General features: G+C 45.2%; 1 protein-coding gene across 1 annotated transcript in view; it reads left to right on the top strand.

The window, feature by feature from the left end:
* Positions 1-19,973, top strand: part of TTC12 (tetratricopeptide repeat domain 12) — a 42,520-nt gene that overhangs the window by 5,955 nt on the left and 16,592 nt on the right. Inside the window, exons 3-11 of the mRNA XM_028106054.2 lie at positions 2,779-2,939; positions 3,515-3,536; positions 4,162-4,239; positions 5,068-5,189; positions 9,288-9,347; positions 13,601-13,672; positions 17,692-17,752; positions 18,397-18,585; positions 19,691-19,760. Coding sequence (XP_027961855.1) covers positions 2,779-2,939; positions 3,515-3,536; positions 4,162-4,239; positions 5,068-5,189; positions 9,288-9,347; positions 13,601-13,672; positions 17,692-17,752; positions 18,397-18,585; positions 19,691-19,760 — 835 coding nt within the window. The remainder of the gene's footprint in view (positions 1-2,778; positions 2,940-3,514; positions 3,537-4,161; positions 4,240-5,067; positions 5,190-9,287; positions 9,348-13,600; positions 13,673-17,691; positions 17,753-18,396; positions 18,586-19,690; positions 19,761-19,973) is intronic.

Here is a 19,973-nt window from a genome sequence, read left to right as displayed (position 1 = left end):
GGAGGAGGTTGTAGGACCCTCTGATTTAGCCATGAGGTCAGAAGCACAGACAGCCTGGACTAGCATGTGAGTTGGGGGGTGGGGAGTGGGCAGTCTCACAGGACTCAGCCCTTAACTTGTGGGATCTGACACTATCTCAGGGCAATGGTGTCAGAATTGCGTTGAATTGTGGGACACCCAGGGGGTCTCAGAATTGCAGGGTGGTGTGGGGGAAAAACACGCATTAGATTTGGTGTCTGAAGCATACGAGGCTAACAGGATTGCTGGGTACCATCGACCAGCCAGTTGAGTTAGGACCAGTTCTCCCTGGTGTCCATCTGTCTTTATCAGTCCTCCACATCTGTCCTAAAGGCCTGGAGAAGTGGGGAGTTGGGTTTGGAGTTGGAGTTCTGTGTGGCAGGTGGGGTGGGAGGGCAAGAGGGTTCAGCGCGTAGACAGGATGGATCATGGGATCTCAGCTGAGCGGGCAGTGAACTGAGGGCAGGATCGCTTGAAGGGCTGTTCGGTGACCTCTGGGCGGCCTAAGTGTACCTGTTTCTCTCCTACACAGGATTGGAAGCTCTTCAAAAATCAGTGTCTCTTTTATTCATCCTTGTTATCTATAGCATTCTGCATAATATCTAACTCGTAATAAGCTCTCCATAAATTGTTGTTGGATTAAATAAGTAGCTTGAAACTGTGATTTGAAGGCCACAGTAAAATTCTCCTGCAGCTTCTGCCAGGCAAAACAAATCCTGTTTTTAATTTTTTTTTTCTCATTGGTTCTAATAGCTTTAGCTTTTGCTTTCCATTCAGAACCTTCTTTAAGAATAGGGAAGGGGGGGTGCCTGGGTGGTTCAGTCGGTTGACCATCGGCCTTCAGCTCAGGTCATGATCTCAAAGTCCCAGGATCGAATCCCACGTCAGGCTCCCTGCTCAGCGGGGAGTCTGCTTCTCCCTCTGTCCCTCACCCCACTCTCGTGCTCTCTCTCTCTCACTCGCACTCTCTTTCTCTCTCAAATAAATAAATAAAATCTTTAAAAAGGGAAGAGATAATCTAAGGAATGGGAAAAACTCTTTGCAAACCATGTATCTGATAAAGGGTTAATATCCAAAATATATGAAGAACTCATACAACTCAATACAAAGAAACAAAACAAAACAAAAAACACCAGGTTACCTGAGTAAAAAATGGATGAAGGACCCAAATAGACAGTTCTCCAAAGAAAATAATATGAAAAGCCCACAGTACATGAAAAGATGTTCAACATCATTAGTCATTAGGGAAATGCAAGTTAAAACCACACTGAGACATCACCGTGTGCCTTTCAGCCTGGCCATCATCAGAAAGAGAAGAGACAAAAGATGCTGGAGAGGGTGTAGGGAAGAGGGAGCCCTGTGCATGGTGGGGGGGAATGCAAATGGGTGTAGCCATGTGGAAAACCGTATGGAGGTTCCTCCAAAAATTAAAAATAGAGCTACCCTACAATCCAGTAATTCCACTTCTGGGAGTATATCCAAAGGAAATGGAAACACTATCTGGAAAAGGATATCTGCACCCCCAGGGTCATAGCAGTATTATTTACAGTAGCCGAGACGTGGAAACACTGAAGTGTCCATCTGTGAATGAACACGTAATGAAATTGTGGTGCATATAAACAATGGAATATCATTCATTCATAAACAATGGGGAAATCCTACCATTTGTGACAACATGGATGGACCTCGAAAGCATTGTGCTAAGTGAAATAAGTCAGAGGAGACAAATACTTATATGATCTCATTTATATGTAGAATCTAAAAAAACTCATAAAGACATCAGACTTGGGTGGTTCCCAGAGGCTGAAGGTGGGGCAGGGGCAATGGGAGGGGGGCGGCCAAAAGGCACCAAGGTCGCCACAAGATAAGTAAGTCCCGGGGACGTGATGCAGAACCCAGTGACCACAGCTGATTCTGCTGTAGGATAGACAGGAAAGTTGTCAAAAAAGTAAACCCTGAGAGTTCTCATCACAAGGGGAGGACTTTTTCCCCTTTTTTTCTTTTAATCCTATCTCTAAGAAAAGGTGGATGTTAGCTGAACCTATTGTAATCATTTCACAACACATGTAACTCAAACGATCACGCAGTATGCCTAAAACTTAAGACAGTGATGTGTCAGTTACCTCTCAATGAAACTGGAGGGAAAACAAAGAAATGGGGAGATGTTGGTCAAAGCATATGAACTTCAGTTATAAAATAAGTAAGTTCAGGGGATCTAATGTACAACATGGTGACTATAGTCAATACTGTATTTTATACTGGGGCACCTGGGTGGTGCATTCACTTAAGCATCCAGCTCTTGATCTGGGGTCAGGTTGTGATCTCAGGGTCATGAGATCGAGACCTGTGTCAGGCTTCACAGTCCGCGCTCAGTCTGCTTAAGATTCTCTCTCTCCCCCCCCCCATAATCGCTCGCTCTCTAAAATAAATAAATAAATCTTTACAAAATATTGTATTTTATACTTGAAAGTTAATAAGAGATCTTAAATATTCTCACCACATACACAAATATTGTGATTACATGAGGAGATGGATGAGCTAACTCACTTCATTGTGGGTTCACTTCACAATAGACATGTGAATCAAATCATCACACTTGTGTGCCTTTAACTTACACAATGTTGTATGTCAATCATATCTCAACAAAGCCAGAGAAACAAAAGTTCTTCTCCATGAATGTTCTACACCGTTCTTTCTAGTAAGTGGAGTCTTTCCTTTTGAAAACCTCGTTTGATGATTCACATTTGATTTCTCCTCCAGCCAGCTTAATCCAGGAGATGAATTCTGATGACCCGCTTGTCCAACAGAGAGCTATCCTGGAGACAGAGGAGAGACTACTGCTTACAGAGGAAGTCCAAGAGGACAGATGCCGGACCACCCTGAACAAGACCATGATCAGTCCTCCACGAGCTCCTACGGAGGTTTCTTTTTCTATTACAGAGTTCTATAAGTAGATCCAGAGGAGAGGGCTGCCTTGAAGCAGAGGAAGTGGTAGTTTAATCTCACACTGTCTGGGGAGGCTGAAATAGTCTTTTGTTTTTTAGATTCACTAGATTTATTTTCCAAAAAGAAGTATAAACTCTGATTTTTTTTTCTTTGTCTTTCTGTGTCATCTGTAAACAATGGGTTTATTTTAATGAAAATTTGGCCTCCCCAACCCCTGAGTTTGTGACCAATATTTAAGCTGTACTGTAAAGGTAATATGTTCTGCCTCAGATTTCCAACTCATACAGCCATAGTTGGGGTCCCTTGACCTGCTCACCCCATAACAACTGTACCTATAATCATATCTCCTGATTTAAAGCAAGCCCTGTGAATTTTGGGTCCTTCAGTATTGATGGTCAGAGGAAATGACCATACTCCCCACTTGTAATGGATCTTCCTTCTTGGTTCGTACACTTATAAATCAGAGAGTGTTTTTTGAAATTTGTTTTTTGTTTTTTTGTTTTTTTGTTTTTTTTTTTTTTTTGCTTTCATGATAACCTGTGCCCTGCAGAATGCAGATGAGATAAACTCAGGTAAGGACAGCATCTCTCTTCCCCTAATGTGTATTATTTATTTAGGATCTGTGTTTATTGATTGTAGCTTCCAGACCCTTAGATTATAGCCTCTGGGCTGACAAACCACCATGAACAGAAACCTATAGATCAGCCAATTCTCTTACTAGTCAGAGGGGACAGCACTCAAAGGCTTTCCTCTATTTTCTCCTGGCCAGTTGTTTGTAAACTGAATTCAGTAATTCTGTATCCACTTTACTCTTAGCTGCTCAAGGGATCTAGGTGGCTTCTCTGTTGCCCAGCTCAGAAGCTCATTATGCTAAACGGAACAAAAAAGTGTGCCTTTAAAGAAAAACTCTTTTAAAAGACATAATTCAAATTTGAAGCACAGACGTAGCCATCATGTATAATAATACATCACACAGATTACCGTTTCATGTCAAATTAAGAAAATGTCATTTAGTTGCTTCAGAATGTGTGTGTGTGTGTGTGTGTGTGTGTGTGTGCGCGCGCGCGCGCCTACATATGTATGCATGAGATGTGTGGCTCTAAAGCTCTAAAGAAGCTTTCTTCTGAATTTGAACTAAAGAGCTGATTATAGTATTTGGATTTTTCTCCTAAATACTTGAAATTACTCTGCTGTCAGAAGCCTTCTTGGCATCTATGGAGTTGGATGCAAAAGAACGTGCCAGGAGAAGAAAGGAAAACAAAGTCTTAGCAGATGGTAATTGTCAGTCTTCACTTTTCCAAGAGCTGGGATGATTTGTGCTAGAAAGATCGTGAGTGTGCCTGCTGATACTTGAGGACAGCGAGATTCCCAGTCAGGGGGTTCGTAACGGGCTCGAGGCAGCGGAACCTGGCCAAGCAGTGGTGTCTGTCCGTGTCCCCGCTGTCGCGGCCTGGGAGCAAGACGGAGCGCTCGGTGAGCCGCCGCCGCCAGGCCGCTTTCTAAAGCGTATGGATGGACTGAGCAATCCGACTGAGCGTCCTGAGCGATGCTCGGACAGGAGGGAGGGACGGAAGGGGGAGGTACCGTGGGCAGGCCTGAGGCACAGACGAAAAAGTGAAAACGAAAAACGAAACGAGAGAACAAACGAGAGAAGGGAGAGGAGAGACGAAGGGAGAGACACGGGCTTGTGCGCGTGGCGGGTGCGGCGCATGCGCAGGATGCGTCCGGCACTTGCGCGCCCCCAGTGGTGGGCGTGCTGCAGGTCTGACCGCTCCCAACGTGTGCTAGAAAGTGACCCGTTTGGCCCTCTGAGACGTTCAGTATGTAGACTTGGTCTTTGTGGCACGCTTGGAGAGGTTCTGAGTTTTGCTCCAGAAACATTTACTTTTTCTGAGAAGCTATTTGGGCGACTTGGGATGGGTTTGGAGAAAAAGCCCTTAAGGAGGCTGATCGTGAAATGTCTGCAGAGAAGTAAGTGACAGGTTTCCTTTGGACTGATGGAGGCTATGACCTCCAAAGTGGAACTGCAAAGTCAGGGGAATAAAGTGAGAGAATTTTCCAGTGTGTGGGGAGAGCTCACCTGTGTGACTTCTGTTCTCCCAGCCCTGAAAGAAAAGGGGAATGAAGCCTTTGCCAGAGGGGACTACGAAGCGGCCATCGTGTGCTACAGTGAGGGTCTGGACAAGCTGAAGGACATGAAGGTGCTCTACACCAACCGGGCCCAGGTCAGTGGGCCAACACTGTGTCCATGGCGTTTTCATAGGGGACAGCAGCCATGGAACTTGTGAAACCAAAGATGAGACCAGATGGTAGCAGTGGTGTGCCCGTTGGTGTTTAGCAGCCGACTCTGGCGGGGGGGTGGGGGAAGCTGATGTCTAGGGGCCATTTGCCACTTTCCATGGTGTCAATGCTCTCACCATGGTCCAATTTCAAGCCACCAACTTTCGATGACAGGAGGAGGACTTGGGAAGAGCTACACATAACCAGTCCCCTGCGCAGTGTAAGTCAGCTCCCACATACCACTGAGGGTAAAGCGACTGAGTGAAACAACCTATGAGAACCGATCCTGCCATCGCTGGGTTTGGCCAGCCCCCTTTTGCCGGTAGCCTGAACTCCTCAGGGTTACTTCTTACTCATTGGATCGGTCCCGGTTGGAGTAAGATTCTGTGACCTGAGTCGGCTGGATAGCTGATGGGCCTGGACCCGATTTCTCAGAAATGTTGAGTTTCTGAACTCCCTTATGCCTCCGTTTTATATCACAGATGAGCTCCGTTTCGTGGGACACCAGGTAAAAACCATCACTCAGATGTTTATCATCTATTAATGAAGGGACAAGGTTGGTAGTTCTCAGTTGAAACAAAAACATCACGTGTGGCCTTGTCTTTAAAAGCACTTGAGCCTGTGTGTGGCAGAGCTCCCTGTAGCTTAGACCTGAGGAAGTGGCGGATCCGTGGGCATGATTATCCAATGGTCAGGAGACATCAGCAGGACCTGTGTGGGCTGCACTTGACACTGTGTCATTGACAGGAGGAACTCTCATCAGCTCCAATTTCTGTAACTCAGGATCAAGAATGTCTTGCCGTGAGAGGTTGAGGAAGAACGTCGAAAGCAAGAAACAGGACGTTTGGAGGCCACAAAGTCTGGGGAGTGATGGCGATTTAATGATAAATAAGTCCAAGCACAGTGTAACCTCAGTGGTTCAGCAGTTTGGGTAAATCAGACTAGAGTTGAGGTACCACTTAGCCCCATTTCTGGAGGAAAATTGATATAAGGGAGTGAATTTGATAAATAAAATGGCCAGAGGTTGGCCTAACGGTGTGCATTTCATCACCCTAACGAGATTATAAACTTTTCCATATACTCCCCCCCACCAATGCTTTATTTATAATAGATGTTTAATAAATCCTCTTAAGTTACATAACACTGGAGGAACAGTCAGTCCATTTAAGGGAATTAAGTTTCTGTTGACACTTTGAAAGGAACATTCAAATGCAAGCAATTAATATAATAATTATAATTCCTTTTTACTTTTCACCAGATTTGGTCTCCAAAACATTTACCTACTGATGCTTTTTCAGTCTTGTTACTTTGAAGTTATTTGAAAGTAGTAAAATTGAATTGCTTTTAAAATGTTATGTAATTCAGACTTCCATCTAATTCAGATGGTTTGTACCCCGATCCATCTAAATTAGTTACATACTTACTGTAAGCGGCAAGTTTCAGCAGCACTTTGATTAGGTTCTGGAGAATCACATTAAGAATGGGTGTGGATAAAAATAAGCAAATGTAATGAAAAGCTTTGAGGAAGTAATTCTTCCCAGCCTTCCTGAAGAGAAAGCTTATTCAGAGACAAATAAATACAAAATGTGCTGCCTGGTGTTATGAACCACCAAATCACCCTTGACTATTTTTAAAATGCTTCCCCTGTTTGCGTGCAGTGTTAGAAAACACTTAATAAGGACCCTGTGAATTGAGTGTTGCTGCTTGCTAGAGAAAAAAACCTACCCTTTCATCACTCTGTTTTTCTCCTGGAGTTAATGTTATGATCAATAGATTGCTGGTGTAATTGAGATAAATCAGGAGTTTAATTGCCATTTGGAAAAGTAGTTCTTTTTAAAATGTGGAAAAGCAAAAGAGAACAGGGAATTTATAGGGTGTTGAATCCAAGCTTAAAAAAAAAAAAAAAGAAAAAGAAAAACCAAAAGGAAGAAAGAAAAGAAAAAGTAAAGTAAAAGGCTGTGTAGACAAATTGTTGAAGCCCACGTATGCATTTTCAGAGTCTGTATGTCTCCTGAGTAACAATGTGATGGAATTGTGGCTTCATTTGTTTGTCTGAAAGGATGCTAGTCTCCTCCTCACATCCTCTGACTTTTGAATGAAACCCCAAACCCTGGGGGGAAAGGATGGGGCTTTATGGAACAGACAGTTCAAAGCGTCATCCTCTTTAATTAGTACAAAACCTGAGTTAATGAAAGCACCACAGGGCAGCTTCCTTTCTTGGAAGGACTTGGACTTGGTTAGCCGGCTAGTGCCCACTTGCTCCTCCGTTGGGATGAATGCTTAGATTCCCCCAGGAGTTACAACACTGACCCCATGATTGGCTTGACCATGTAAATATCTCAGCAGAATTTTGGCTAAGAATGTCACAGTGCCCCGAGACAGTTTTGATCAGGGGCAAACCTACGCATGTATCGGCTCTAGTTGGGGTGACTGATGGGGACTCTGGGAAAACCTCTTATCCTCCAGGTGCCTGGTTTTCCTTTTTCACACCAGAGTGATCATTGCTGCTTCCCGGGAACTTTCCAAGAGAAGAGTGCTTAAAGTCTATTTAGTTCAACTTGATAAGGGATGTATTGACCACCTGTTGTGATCAGTAATTCACTTAGAGGTGGAGTAGCCACTCTGCTTGCTGGTAGACAGCCCTCCATTACTCTCTGTGCCACGAGTTCTTCAGTGTACATTGAGTGGATCCCAGCATTCTGAATCAATTCTTGATTGTCAAGATTTTCCCCCATTCTAGGGGAATCCCAAAAGAGGCCCCCAGGGCTTTTGGCACCGATGGATCATAGGGATGGTCTGACCCTTAAATGTCAGCCCATCACCTACATCACTTCTTTCTTGCTGCGCTTACGAGGAAAGAAGCAGAACTTTATCTTTTTTGAGTAAAAGCTTTATTGAGATATAATTGACATAACATGCATTTTGCCCATTTAAAGTAAACAATTCATTGGTTTTTAGTATATTCACAAAGCTGTGCAACCATCGCCATAACCAGTTCTAGAACATTTTCATAATCCCAAAGAGAAACCCCATACCCTTTAAGTGGTCCCCCTGCCCCAGTCTCCCGTCCACCCCTTCCCTCAGCCTTAGGCCACCACGAATCAACTTTCTGTCTCCATATGTTTGCCTGTCCTGGACATTTCATATAAATGAAGTCGTGCAATATTTTTCCTTTTGTGTCTGGCTTCTTTCTTGTAAATTCTTTCAAGGCTCATCCGTGTTGTAGGATGTATCAGTGCTTCATTCTTTTTTATGGCCAAATAATACACCATTGTACGGATGGACCACATTTTATTTATCCATTTATCAGTTGATGGACATTTGAGCTATTTCTGCTTTTTGGCTATTATGAATAATGCGGCTATGAGCATTTGTACGCAAGTGTTTATGTGCACATATGTGTGCACCGAGGAGTGGCTGGATCATATGGCAACTCTGTTTAACCCTTTGAAGAACTGCCAGACTGTCTACCAAAGTGGCTGCACCATTGTACATTCCCACCAGCCGTGTCTGCGAGCTCTCATTTTCCTACTCTCTCCAACGTTTACTGTTATCTTTTTTTATTTCCTTTATCATTTGATTTCCTTCTGGAACATCCGCAGTGGGGTAGACTCTAGAAGCCGCCTCTTCCTTTGTGGATGGGTTTAGTGTGCTAGGTATTTTCTTTTGCCTTTCCAGATCCTTCTCTGCCCTGCCTTCTGGGGACTGACCTCTGTGGACCGGTCCCCTGACTTCCCGGCTTCCTAGATTGCATTTGGGCTCAGCCGGTGAGATCAGAAGGAAGGAGGAAAGTGAGAGTGGGGGTATTTATTCTCCCACCTGCAGCTCTCCTGAAGGCCTCAGCCCCAGCTTGGCAGTGCCTTCTCAAAGCTGTCCTCTCCCTTTTGTCAGTGGCTCGTCCTGCCCCTTCTGTCCTAGCAGTGGTACTGGCTGTCCATGGTTGCTAGCCCTGGGGTTCTGTAACATTCCTGTTGGTTACACTGTTACCTGAGGACTGCGTGCCGCAGAATTACATATGAATACAGCCCTTTATGTCATTGCAGGCTTATCTGAAACTCAGGGACTACCAGAAGGCAGTCGTGGATTGTGAGTGGGCTCTGAAGGTAAGAAGAGAGAGCCTTTTCCACGTGTTGGAGTTGGGCTCGCCAGGCTGGGCGTCTGGGTCCTGAAGTGAACGCAGGAGAGCAGACGGTGTTTCGTGGTGGGCCAGGCTCTGAGCTCTGCAGTCAGGCCCTGACCTTCCTTATCTATAACGTGGGATCCATAGATTGTTTTAGGGGTCACGGTGATGCGTGTGAAGCACCAAGCTCGTAGTCCGTACTCCAGAGAAGTGGCCTTTCATGTTGCGTTTTCAAGGTTTATATTGCAAGGCTCATCCTTTACTGTTGTGGTCACCAGCCACTCTGCTTCCTGTGGCAGTGGCAGTGCCTCCCTCTGTTTCTAGAACCAGCCACAGGACCAGGTTTCTGCAGTGGTGCGGTCTTTCCCCATCAGTTTGTGCTTTTCTTCCAACCCTAGTAATTTGGCATATTCGTGGAGGAATAATCAGAATTCCTGTCGTTCAGCCCGGAGACGACCAGTCAGGTCTCGGGCAGATCTCCTAATGCTGTGCACGGCGTTTCCTCTGAAATCTGCCGAGAGAGATCACTTAAAGTGAGGAGAAGTAAGGGCCGTTGGTGGAAAAATAGTACAGAGTTTTTAAAAGAGAAATGTCATGATCGCTTCTTAGAGACATTATTTCGGATGATTAAATATTTAAATAAGTCTTCCTCTCCCTTTCTGCGAAGGCGCTCTGTCACAGGGGCTCTCACTGAAGAGAACCAAGGCAGTGTTTCTCAGACTTCCTCACCGAAGGGCTGCTGATGGAGCAAATGTGAGCCCCTGCAGGGTCTAGAAGCAGAGAGCATGACATTTCTTGTTAGAAATGTGTTTTATCTGAAAAATCCTTGCAAGTTTTGTATTGCACTCCATGGAATTGATCTCTTAATATCACCATGTTATTTTCAATAACTTATGATCAAGTAAAACTGAAGTGCCAGGAGAACATGCCGCATTTATCCTATGGCCCAGATCCCTCCAGCATAGCACCCCACCCCAGCATAATGAACATGGCCCAGAGTAAGAGCACGCTTTGACAGCAGCATATTGGCTACACTTCCTCCCTTATTTCTTACTGAGAGGGTAAGCAAGGGAAACTGGGGTGAATTAGGAACTCACCTTTGCTAATAATGGTTTATAAAACACTAGGGATCCTCCAAAACGGATGTGGGGGGGTGCGTGATTTCTTTATCCCTTAGAAGATAACAGAATGTCCACAAATCCTGTCCCATCACATCGTTACAGTCTTAAAGTTACAAGAACTGCCCACAGCTGATGACATCAGGTTCTTCACAGCCCCAGCATAGGTCCCTCAACCTGCTTTGTCGCTTTATGTGATCATGCTATTTTCTCTACTATTCCGTAAGAGGAGAGGCAAGGACGTTTTCCAACAATAACAGCACAAGCCACGGTTTGCTGCGTGCTGGCCGTGAGCATTACAACTTTCTGGTCTGTTCTCCTCAATACCACTGTTATCCTTATTTTTCTGGATAAGGAAACCAAGCCTCAGAGATTAATTAAGTAACCTGTGCAGGATCACATAGCTGACATTGGTCCAACCTAAGCCAGTACTCTGAATCCTCTCCTCTGTACAGCTTCTCCACCAGAACCTGAAACCCCACAATCCCTGGGTGTGGATCTGGTTCCCTTCTGTGGGGCTTCCAGGAGTATCTGTTCTGATCTGAAAAGGACCAGTCACACCGTCTTCATGCTGACTCAGGATGACATGCTGGCCTACTGCCGGATATTAAATGAAGCACAATGTAATAATTAGCAGGGAGACCAAAGCAGAGCAGGCCCAACAAAGCTGACATTAAAAAACTCTGACCCTCAGCAGCCAGTCTTGAGGAATGCCCCGCGAGGCTCCCCATTGAAGAAGCTTGGGTAACCACTTGGAGGGATAGGGGAAAATGTATAAGGAGCTCTCAAAACTAACAATGGCTGGCTCTGTGTCAGAACCGTAAAAGTTTCACTCTCTTTAAAAGTAACATATCAATAATGCATGTCAGTGGTATTCCGTTATTAATAGTCTTGGTACTTTCATGCCAATTTAATATTTTTGACACTTTTGAATGGGTAGAGACAAGCTCATGTAATGATAGTTCGAGACTGATGTTCCTTGTCAGGGAAGATAAGGCAGTGAAGCTGCTTTCAATTAGGATCAGAGTCTTTCTTTCCTGGCAGAACTCTTTCTGCACGACAAAATCCATCTTTCTCTGAAAACAGGACTCCTTTTAGGGGGATCTGGGGTTCACCTGAGAAAATCCTGGTGAGCACTGACACATGATCAAAGGAGACGGGCTGGGCAGTGAGACATCCATCTGGCCCTCTGTGTCAGCATCCAAGGCGGGCGGAGTCCCAGTGCACAGGGGACTCTGAGGCCCCCCGCTTGTTCTGCCCCCCGGTGTAACCCTGATGCTCTGCCAGCGAAGGGCCAGGGGACATTTGGCTTTCATGGGCCACTGCACTGGCATTTTCTTTCCTTTGGACCATTCCTTTCCTGCCCCCTCGACCTCATTGTTTGTGGATTCTCCAGGGCTCACTCCCCGGCTCCCTGCCTTTCTTCTCTCTGCCGCTTCTCCCTCAGGGCTCCTGTCTCCTCTCCTGGGTCCACCACTGGACAGAGGCTAGCCCCTCATTCTCCAGGACTGCTTCACTTCCCTCACTTGTCCCTGCCTTTCCCGCCTCTAGTCGGTTCTGCGTACTGCCTCCAGAGCAACTTCCTTGCACCCCATGCTGTTCATTCACCTCCCCCAGCCTGGAATCCAAGACCTCCTCATGGAACCACTGTCTTGCTTGCCCCTTCCAGGCTGACCCTCCCCTGCCCCGCTCCTGCCCCTTGGCCTGGCCAGAAGCCCCCTGTCCTCTCCCATCCCCGGACCTTGCTCAGCCCATTCTCCCTCCTTCCTTCTCTCTTCACCTCTCCATATCCTTGGAGACCCAGCCCAAACCTGTAGTCTGCACGCCCTTTGTTAAACCATGCTGCTTCACAGTGGATTTTCCTCTCCTCGACTGCAATAGCACTTTTCTGAAGGAGAATTTGTATAGTTTGTAGCCTTTGGGGCCTGGAGTCAGATGGCCAGATTTTAGATCCCAGCTCTGCCACTCCAGCCCCTAGTTTCCTCATCTGTGCAGTGGGGATAATAATGGCATCGACTTCATGGAGTTGTTCTAAGGCTTATATGAGATCATTTGTACGAACCGCATGGCAAGGATAAGGTACCATTGTCATTCCCGTCATTCACTTAGCAGCATGTCGGGAAATGATGCTCACGAAGATGCACCTGTAAGTCCTCTCCATGTAGGACAGTCATCGCTGCCTCTTCTATCACCGTCTGTCTTTTCTTTCAGTCTTCCCCTTTACTCTGGATTGCCGCTGTTCTGGCCAACGTCCCACTTCTGGTGAGAAGCAAGCCAGGAATTCACCCAGGACTTTTTAGACTCTTAAGCTTGCACTCTAGACCCTTGGAGGGCATCCCTGGCACAATGCCTCACACATAAAAGGGTTCGATTAATTAACTGGATGTTAGAAGTTGTAGTTGGCATCACTGTGCGAAGTCAGCCGGTCTCTCTGGAGTGGTAATAATTAGCGGCAGGCACATGCAGGGCCCCCTGTGCAAAGGCTGTAGCCTCACATAAGTTTTGATCCTGCCTTCTGATGGGGGCATCCCTCCTGATCTTCAGTGACAGGAATGTAAGTTCCCGGGATATATGGTGCGGTTTATTGCGGGGAAGGAACTTGCGAGGCCCACTAAGATGTCACATTGACCTCAGCTCTTTACCCAGAGTAGATGTTCCTCTCTTCTAATAAACCAATGGTCCTTAAGCTTGGCTGAGTGCTCATGTCTCCTGGGGATCTTACAAAATTATTCATGCCTGGGCCCTACCCCAGAGTATAAGTTTTAATTGGTATGGGGTTCAGCGTGGCCTTCTAGGTTTTGGTAAGCATCCCCGGTGATTCTAATGTTTGGGTGAGGTCAAGAGCTCTTCTCAACTAAGGGTTTCTGGTTTGTCTCCTGATTGAGTCTCATTAAATGGAAATGAAAACTGGCAAGTATCATTAATTAATTTGATAGAGAGCCCCTTGCAGGCTTCAGTTAGTTTGGCTACAGATGCACAGAAAAGTTTTAACTGTCAACCCTGGTAGCTGTCCTGAGAACACGAGTTCTGCCTTCCCTCTATTAGCTGGGCAGTTAGGGGAGTGGCTAATGACTTCAAACCTTCTGAAACATCTGATCAGTCATTCTCTTTTATGCAGTGTGATGAAAAATGCACAAAAGCATATTTCCACATGGGAAAAGCTCACCTGGCCCTGAAGAACTACAGTGTGGTAAGTTCTGAGAGGAATGGAAGGGAATGTGTGATCACAGAACGATGCTTCAGATCGCCTCGGAGAAGGACCATGTTCCTCCAAAGGTGATTAGGAACTAATCCACCTTTTAGGATTTTCCAAGGTAACTCTTCAGATCTTTGAGTTGGGAAGGACGTTGAGAGCGTTGAGTATCGTCCGGGACAGTCCCACCTGCTCTGGGAATCCCTTCTGCAGTATCTTCCAGCAGTGTTCTGTTGGCCCCAGGAGGAGCATCTGCAGAGAGATGAACACAAAATTCACTTATAATCTCACCACCCAAAAGGAACCATGCAGATACATTTACACACTGAGATATTATATATTGTTAACAGCAGCTTTGTTAAGAGATACCTTTCACATACCAAACAGTTCATCTGTGGAAAGTGTACAGTTCAGTGGGTTTTCCTGTATTCACAGAGACGTGCAACCATCATCACACACAGCTTTAGAACGTTTTTGTCACCTCCCCGAAAGCCCTATACCCATTGGTAGTACACTGCTTCCCTCCATCCCCACCTCAACCCGAGGCACCCGCTGATCTACTTCTGTCTCTATGCATTTGTGTATTCTAGACTCGTCCTATAAATAGTATTATACAAGATATAGTCTTTCATGGCTGGTCCCTTTCACTTAGCATAATGTTTTTAGGGCTCATCCATGTTGTAGCATCTATCAGTACTTCATTCCTTTTATTGCTGAATAATATTTCATTGTATCGATATTCTACATTTTATTTATCCCTTCCTCAGTTGACGAACATTAGGGCTATTACGAACATCCACGTACAAGTTCTTGTGTGGACATATGTGTACAGTCCTCTTGAGTATATACCCAGGAGTGGAACTGCTGAGTCCTATGGTAACTGTATGTTTAACTTTGGAGGAACTGCCAAAGTGTTTTCCCCAGTGGCTGAACCATTTTTACATGCCCACCCACCGTATATGGTTTCAGTTTCTCCACATCCTGGGCAATGCTTCTTATCTCCTCTTGATTACAACCATCCTCGTGGCTGTGAAGCATAACTCATTGTTTTGATTTGCATTTCCTTGATGGCTAATGATGTTGAGTCTGTTTTCTTGTGGCTTGTTGGCTGTTTGTATATCTTCTTTGGAGAAACGTCTCCTCAGATCCTTTGCCTATTTTTTATTAGGTTATTTGCATTTTTATATTAAGTAAACAGCACTTTATATGTTCTGGATGCAAGTCCCTTATCAGACAAGTGATTTTCAAATATTTTTTTTTCACTATCTGTGTTGCCCTTTCACTTCTTTGACTGTGTTCTTTGTAGCACAAAAAATTTTTAATTTTGATGAAGCCTAAATTATTTATTTTTTCCTTTGATTGCTTATACTTTTGGTGTCATATCAAGAAACCATTGCCTAATCCAAGATTTACTTCTGTATTTTGTTCTGCTTTATGGCTTTAGCTCTTATATTTAGATCTCTGAACCTCTTTGAGTTAGTTTTTGCATATGGTGTGAGGAAGGGATGTAATTTCATTCTTTTGTATGTAGATATCCAGTGTTCCCAGCACCGTTTGTTAAAATGACTATTCTGTCTCCCATTGAATAATTTTGGCACCTTTGTCAAAAATCAATTGATCATAAATGCATGGGTTTATTCCTAGACTCTCAGTTTTATTCCATTGATATATATGCTATTCTTATGCCTATACCACATTGTCCTGATTCCTGTAGCTTTGTAGTAAATTTTGAAATTGGGAAGTGTGAGTCTTCTAACTTTGCCCTACCGTTTCAAGATTGTTTTACTTATTCTAGGTCCCTTGAATTACCATACAAATTTTAGGATCAGCTTGTCAATTTCTGCAAAGAAACCAGATGGAATTTTGATGGGGATTACACTAAATCTGTAGGTCAGTTTGGGGAGTATTGCCATCTTAATAATATTAAGCTTTCGAATCCATGAACATAGGATGTCTTTCCACTTATAAGATACTATATTTTAAAAAAGAAATTGCCTCCTATTATACATTAAAAAATTATTTTCTTCATTGGATTTTAATTCTAAAAGTAATACAGGCCTATTGTACTAAGGTCAAATAATAGAAAAGTGAAAAAAGAAAATGTTAACCCTCCCCTCACCACCAAATTCTATTCACTCATTCATTCATTCAGGTAGTTAATTCACTCAGCGAATATGTATGCATACTTTCTATGTTTCTGGCACTACCCTAGACAATAAGAATACAGTAGCAAACAAGACAAAATCCTTGACTTAATGCAAGTTACGTTCTTGGAATAGCAGTGGCCGGGAGATGAACCATATAAGTAGATGTGTAGTATGTTGGTTAGTGATAAGTGTTATTGAGAAAACGAAATCAGGAAGCAGCGAAGGTAAGATTAGTTTTATAAGGAGTGGTCAGGGAAGGCCTCTCTGCAGGAAGGGAGGGAGTGAAATGAGCAAGCCATGTGGCTGTATAATGGAGGAGCCATCCAGTCAGAGGGTCAGCTAGAGAAGAATGGTAGGTGATGAGGTCAGGCAGACAATGGCGGTATGGTAAGGGACTGATTCCCTACAGCCTTACAGGCTTTTGGAAGTTCTTCGGCTTTTACTTTGAATGAACTGGGAGCCATTGGAGGGTTTTGAGTGAAGGAGTAAAATGATGTGACTCATATTTTAAAGGATCACTGCTACATTGAGAATATATCTTGACATAGTAGACAAAGAACAGAGAACTAGTTAGAAGGCTATTGCAACAGACTTTCCAAGTGAGGTGTAATGATGACTTGAACCAAGTTGGTGTTGAGGGAGGTGGTGAGAAATGATGGGATTCTGGATATATACTGACCGTGAAGCCAATAGGAATTGCCGATAGACTAGATCTAGGGTTCAAAAGGTTCACTGCCCTCATCTTTTTGAGCTGCTCTAAGAGCTACCAGAGACCAGGTGGCTTAAACAGCAAACATTTAGTTCTCACAGTTCTGGAGGCTGAAAAGTCCAAGCAGATTGGTGTGTGGTGAGAACTGCCTCCTGGGTCATAGATAGCCAGAAGGGTTAAGAGAGGTCCCTGGGGTCTCTTTGATAAGGACACAAATCTCACTCATGAGCGCTCCACCCTGATGACCTAATCACCTCCCAAAAGCCCCACTTCCAAGTATATCACATTGGGGGTTAGGTTCCACCATAGGAATTTGGGGGAGGGGGGGGACACAAACAGTCTATAGCAGTTACCATGTTTGATGTGTATACCTCTGTCCCGCAACACTAGTCTCTTTTATGTGATGTTTTTTTCTTCCATTCATTTTTTAATCCTAATCTTTTGGATGAGCCTTGAGCTTTCAGGACAGCTGAGAGCCATTTTTTTCTGCGCTTTTTTTTCTCAGTGACTGGGCAGAGTTCTTGATACCCCTGAGGACAGTACTGCTCAAAACCCAGTAACATGCCCCACAAGCTAGAATCTTTCTTTTTTTCAGAATCTTTCCAGCACTTTCCTCATGGAGAGGCCCTCGCTCTCAAGTTTTCTTACAAGGCCAGTGAATGGACCCCTTATAGGCTCTCTTTGCAGCCCTGTGTATTTACATAGGCACTTCGCTTTTCCTGTTCCCAAAAGTCTCTGTCAACAGTGTCTCCAGCTTCATTTATTTCCCGACTCCTTGTGGGCATATCTGACAAGTAGCCTCCTGTTCTCTCTCAGTGCAAATATCATATCTAAATTTTGCAATCACCTTCTGATTATTCCTATATCAGCCAGGCATGATCCACGAGAATTTAGGACTGGATATTTTTCCATCACAGGCTGGATCTGACAACACTATTTTTTAAAAATAAGTTCTGAAATAATGCCTCTTGCCCCACAGAACCAGAGAAGCCTGAACAAAATGTCAAATGCATGCTGCATTCCCCCTGCCTGCCTCCTACGCTGGGATCGGGAGGAGGCTGGGAGGAAATAATGAAGCCCAGCCCTGTGGTGCCTGGTGTCTTTCCTATAATCACCTTCACCACCTGACCACTCTTCAAGGTCTTGTTTCTTTTTTCCAGGCTAGAGAGTGTTATCAGAAGATCTTAGAAATAAACCCCCAGCTTCAGACCCAGGTGAAAGGTGAGGATGTTCCTGCTGGTGTCCTTCGTTTGAATTCCACTTTCGCTTTGTGCTCCGGGACATACCTTCTCTGCACTTGGCCTCCCATACCTTCTCTGCACTTGGCCTCAAAGCCACATCAAACTCTCTCTGTTAGCAGGCTGCCCGCTCCTCTTTCCTCTCTGTTCTCCCACTCAGACCTCTGCCTTCCTCCTTTCTACACCGTCGTCCCTTAGAGCCTTCTGGGCAGGGCATAATATTGTCCTTGAATCCCGAAGATGGTTTAAAATCCTGGGCATAGACTAAAATTTTCCCTGCTGAAGGCAAGTTTGAATGATTGTAATGCTTCACGCCTCTCAGCCTCCCATCCTCAACAAAGGTGACTCTTTGTGTCATGATGTTGACCGTTAGGGTTTTGTTTCTCTTTTCTTTTCCTTCTTGTTTTTGTTTTTTTTTTAAAGATTTTATTTATTTATTTGACAGAGAGAGAGACAGCGAGAGAGGGAACACAAGCAGGGGGAGTGGGAGAGGCAGAAGCAGGCTTCCCGCCGAGCAGGGAGCCCGATGCGGGGCTCGATCCCAGGACCCTGGGATCATGACCTGAGCCGAAGGCAGTCGCTTGACCAACTGAGCCACCCAGGCGCCCCTTCCTTCTTGTTTTTTAGATTACCTGAATCAAGTAAATCTCCGGGAGAAAGCAGACCTTCAAGAGAAGGAAGCCCACAGATCACTGGACTCGGGAAAGAACACAGCTGTGACAGTCAAGAATCTCCTGGAGACGCTTTGCAAGCCCGATCAGACCCCCTTGTTCTATGCAGGGGGGATTGAAATCCTGACTGAAATGATGCAGGATTGTAAGCCCGAGATGCGTATGATCTCATGAATATAGTCAGTGTAAAGGGACAGTGTAGAGGTCAGTCCCGAGGAGGCAGAGAATCCCTGTGTCCCTTCCTTCCACACATACTGAAGATCTGCTATAATGTCAGGACTGAAGAGGCCACATAAGAAATATACCCCCGCCCAGGCTCCATCCTCCCCTCAGAGCGTGCGTGCACTCAGCACATATGCAGTAGACGCCCCAAACACAATACAACACAAAACACACATACACACACCATACACCCATGGCACATACTCACACCACATGTATATACCTCACATATGCACACACCACACATAATCACTCCTCACGCATGCTCCACACATCGTCCACATACCTGCACACCTTCTGGGTTTCCCTGCATACCCCCTGGATGCCCCCAACACCATATCCCACCCTGACACAGCTCCCCCCAACCACGGAGGAACGGAAGACAGAATTATGTAAGATAAACAGCAGGGTTCACCCCAGTTACATGTAACGGCTTCTTAGGACATGTTAAGTCGTTCCAGAGCAAACATCAGCTCTCCTGCTGGTGAGACCATTCTCTTTTTACCAGTTCTTGTAAACGTTGATCTCAGAGCTTCAACCACTCTGTACTCAGTGACAGGATGCTGTGTGTGCAGAGATGGGATCTCTGACCTCCCTCTAGTGTAGGAGGGGGGTCGCTCAAATACCCCTTCACTAGTTCTTGGAGAGTATAGGTTCCTCTCTAGAGCCTAGAACCAGCTTCAAAATAAATATTTAAGAACAGATGGATATGCTCGTTCTTCCCGGAGGTTGAACAGCTCCTGGAGACTCTCTAAAGATGACAGAGTGATGCGTTGTCAGATAACCGACAGGGCCCCCGGGCCCAGCTCCCCTTCTCAGAACAGGATGTCCCTCTCCCTGGGTCTACAAGTGGCCGATGACAGCTGTAGGTTTCAGAACGTAAAGGTATTTGTTTCTGCCCAATCTGTTAATTTGGTGACCTTGACATTCCGTAGTGGGTTTCTCATCATCAGCTGGCTCTGTTATGGCCAGACATCAGCCCCAGACCATTCAGGCATCTGATGCAGTTTTTTATGAATTCATTCCAGGCACAGAACGAACTTTATTCAGAACACACAATGGATTCAGTCTCATCAGCGAGAATAAGGTCCTAAGAAGGTAGGGGTGTTTGTAAAGACAGCCAGCAGTAGAGCAAGGAAGAACAACCAATCCCCCTGAAAGATCCCTGGTCACACAGGCAGCGGCTTCACTGGCTGGGCCTGTCCCTCAGTCTGCAGTGGTGGCCCTGGCAAGGGGCGGGGCTTTGCGCCTCCGCTAGTTTGAGATCGGCCACAGTTAACCACAGAGAGGGAAGAGGTCAGCCACGCTTCC

The sequence above is a fragment of the Eumetopias jubatus genome, unplaced genomic scaffold, assembly GCF_037043125.1.
Source record: "Eumetopias jubatus isolate StellerSeaLion01/CBP00866 unplaced genomic scaffold, mEumJub1_p1.0 scaffold_13, whole genome shotgun sequence".
Taxonomy (NCBI): domain Eukaryota; kingdom Metazoa; phylum Chordata; class Mammalia; order Carnivora; family Otariidae; genus Eumetopias; species Eumetopias jubatus.
This window is presented reverse-complemented; position numbering and strand designations above follow the sequence as displayed.